Source organism: Rhagoletis pomonella, unplaced genomic scaffold (genome assembly GCF_013731165.1).
Source record: "Rhagoletis pomonella isolate Grant_MI unplaced genomic scaffold, Rhpom_1.0 Rhpom_scaffold_00004, whole genome shotgun sequence".
Taxonomy (NCBI): Eukaryota; Metazoa; Arthropoda; class Insecta; order Diptera; family Tephritidae; genus Rhagoletis; species Rhagoletis pomonella.
Genome location: NW_023458558.1, coordinates 47,288,361 through 47,290,848, shown reverse-complemented (window position 1 = coordinate 47,290,848; position 2,488 = coordinate 47,288,361). Strand labels below are relative to the sequence as shown.

General features: G+C 32.9%; 1 protein-coding gene across 1 annotated transcript in view; it reads left to right on the top strand.

Moving 5' to 3' along the window:
- Window positions 1-2,069, top strand: part of LOC118738243 (fatty acid-binding protein, muscle-like) — a 6,925-nt gene extending 4,856 nt beyond the window's left edge. The window contains exon 2 of the mRNA XM_036469169.1: window positions 1,560-2,069. Coding sequence (XP_036325062.1) covers window positions 1,560-2,069 — 510 coding nt within the window. The remainder of the gene's footprint in view (window positions 1-1,559) is intronic.
- The last annotated feature ends 419 nt before the right edge of the window (window positions 2,070-2,488 follow it).

Sequence of the window (2,488 nt, the reverse complement as noted above, 5' to 3'; positions counted from 1 at the left end):
ATAGAGATAGAGATAGAGATAGAGATAGAGATAGAGATAGAGATAGAAATTGAGATAGAGACAGAGATAGGGATAGAGATAGAGAGAGATTAAAGTAAAATAAAGATATAGATTAAGATGAGGGTAAAAATAAATATAATGATGAAGTTTAGGATAAAGATAATATAAATTTAAAGATAAGCTACCTGGAAAGATGAATGTAAAGATAAAAGAAAATATATCGATTAAGATTAAGGCTACGTTTAAAATTAAGGTTAAGATAGGACTTAGTTTCACTTCTTCCACGCATAGGGACTTTACGTCCTTCGTATTTTTTTCATTTTTCAAGCCTATTTGTAACCATATTTACCCATGTTTTAGTGCTTATCTAAACGCTTAAAACTAATTTTTTTTTTGCCTATTTTTCCGCCCTTGTGATTAATTAAATAGAGAAAAACTAACATCCGCACAACCAAACGGCTAAATTTTTGCTGGAGTTACTTCTTTCCTTTGAAGTAATATCTCGACTCCTGCGCCACCTAGCGAATGAATTGTAGTTTAAAATTGCATTGCTAAGTTTGAATATTCAATTATCTAGCTTATCGGCAAGTTGGTTAAAAATTTACTTCAAGATATTTCATTACACACAGGCGAAACAAACTAAAAGCTTGTAATAAATAAAATTATAGTTTAAAAAACTAAAACCTCGTTATTACAATTTCCATTCGTACTGTCATCAGGTATGTAACTTGAGAAAGAAATCGCTGCATCTTTTAGGCGCATCGTTGCCATCGTTTAGAAAAGTGCTAGGAATTTATTAATTAAACCACAACGTTCAAAGATTTCATTTTTAACCGACTTCCAAAAAAGGAGGAGGTCATCAGTTCGTCGGAATATTTTTTTTTATGTATGTTACCGCACAACTTTGGACCACGTCAACCGATTTCGACAATTATTTTTGCATCGGAGAGGTGGTCCCATACTAATCTGGTTTAGATCCGATCATCGGATCATGAACTATCTATAGATATATATATTTTTTTAAGTCGTTTTTTTTTTGCTAAAAATTACTTCTTTTTTTAGCACTTTAGTTATTAAAATTCCAATGTTTTGCAAATCTTCAAACCAATTTTAATATGATGGTTTTTAATAAGCCTTGAGTTCTTTCTAGGAATAGTCCTTGGTGCTATCGGGAGAACTGGAAAAAGTAACGGAGTTTTTTGTTCATAATTTCGGAACATTCTTCCCAAACTTTTCATCCAGGTATTTTTTGAACAGATTAAACGATGAAAGATGTTAATCTTCAATTGTTGCCTTGTAAATACTTCTATAATACATATTATGTACATACATATGTACCCATGTATTTACGATTACAATTAGTAATGTTTTCGTTTACGGAACACTGAATTCATCTGTTGCTTTCAAACAAAATTATTTTGATCATGCTATGATCATGGCATTAAAAAGTCATTATCCCAAAAATCATTTGTAAATATTTACATACAAATTCTGTAACATTTTGGAAATTTTCCGTATATAAAAAAAAAAAAATGATAAAGAAAGTAAATTGTTGGGAGGGCAAGCAGTACAAGCTCGTGAGTAGCGATAACTACGATGCTTATCTAAAGGAGCTCGGCATGGGTTTGGTCCAAAGGAAAATGGGCAATTCACAGCAACCGATTATTTTGCTGCACAAAATCGAAAGTACGCACAATTTGATTACACTGGCAAATGTGGAACAGGAGCCGACGATTTTAACTTTCAAATTGGACAAAGCATTTGATGAAGAAACGTATGATTTGCGTAAAGTAAGCAATGTATTGCATATGTTCGATAATACATTGGTGCAAGAGCAAAAGGGCATTGTGGCCGCCAAGATCACACGTGAATTTCACCACACTAAAATGATAGAGACTTTAGTGGCCAATAAAGTGGTGGCTGTTAGAGTTTTTCGTGCGCTGGAGGAGGATGAAATGGAGGATATGTCTGAGGTGATCGGAAAGCTTGAAGCAGACGAACGGCAACGGCAAGCTGATGGCGAAGAAAACAGTAGATCTAAAAGTAAATTGGAAAAAAAGGAACATTAGAGTTTTGTTGTTACATTAAATGTGGCATGAATAAATAATACATTAAAATGTTAGTATTTTTGTTTAATTGTGTAAAGATAGTTAGATATGCATGAACCAGTGAATAAGTGGAAGTGGCCTGGCTTCTTAACGGGAACTTTGTTTGTCCTAACCGTAGGTAACCTTGGTGTCAAACTCGCCAAAAGCATATTAAATAAAACATGATTGTTTCTATGCCAATTAAAAAATCAAAGTTAGTAATTAGTGAAGCTGGGTAATTAATATTTACTGTCAAATATAGGTTTCCTTCTTTCACTTAAGACGCTCACTTATTTAGCTGCTAAGTTTATGGGGCCATGTTGAGTCAATTTTTTTTATCCATATGAGTTAAAGTCAATTTTAATGCGAAATATTCAAAAGCGCTCCTAAGCCAAATAAAT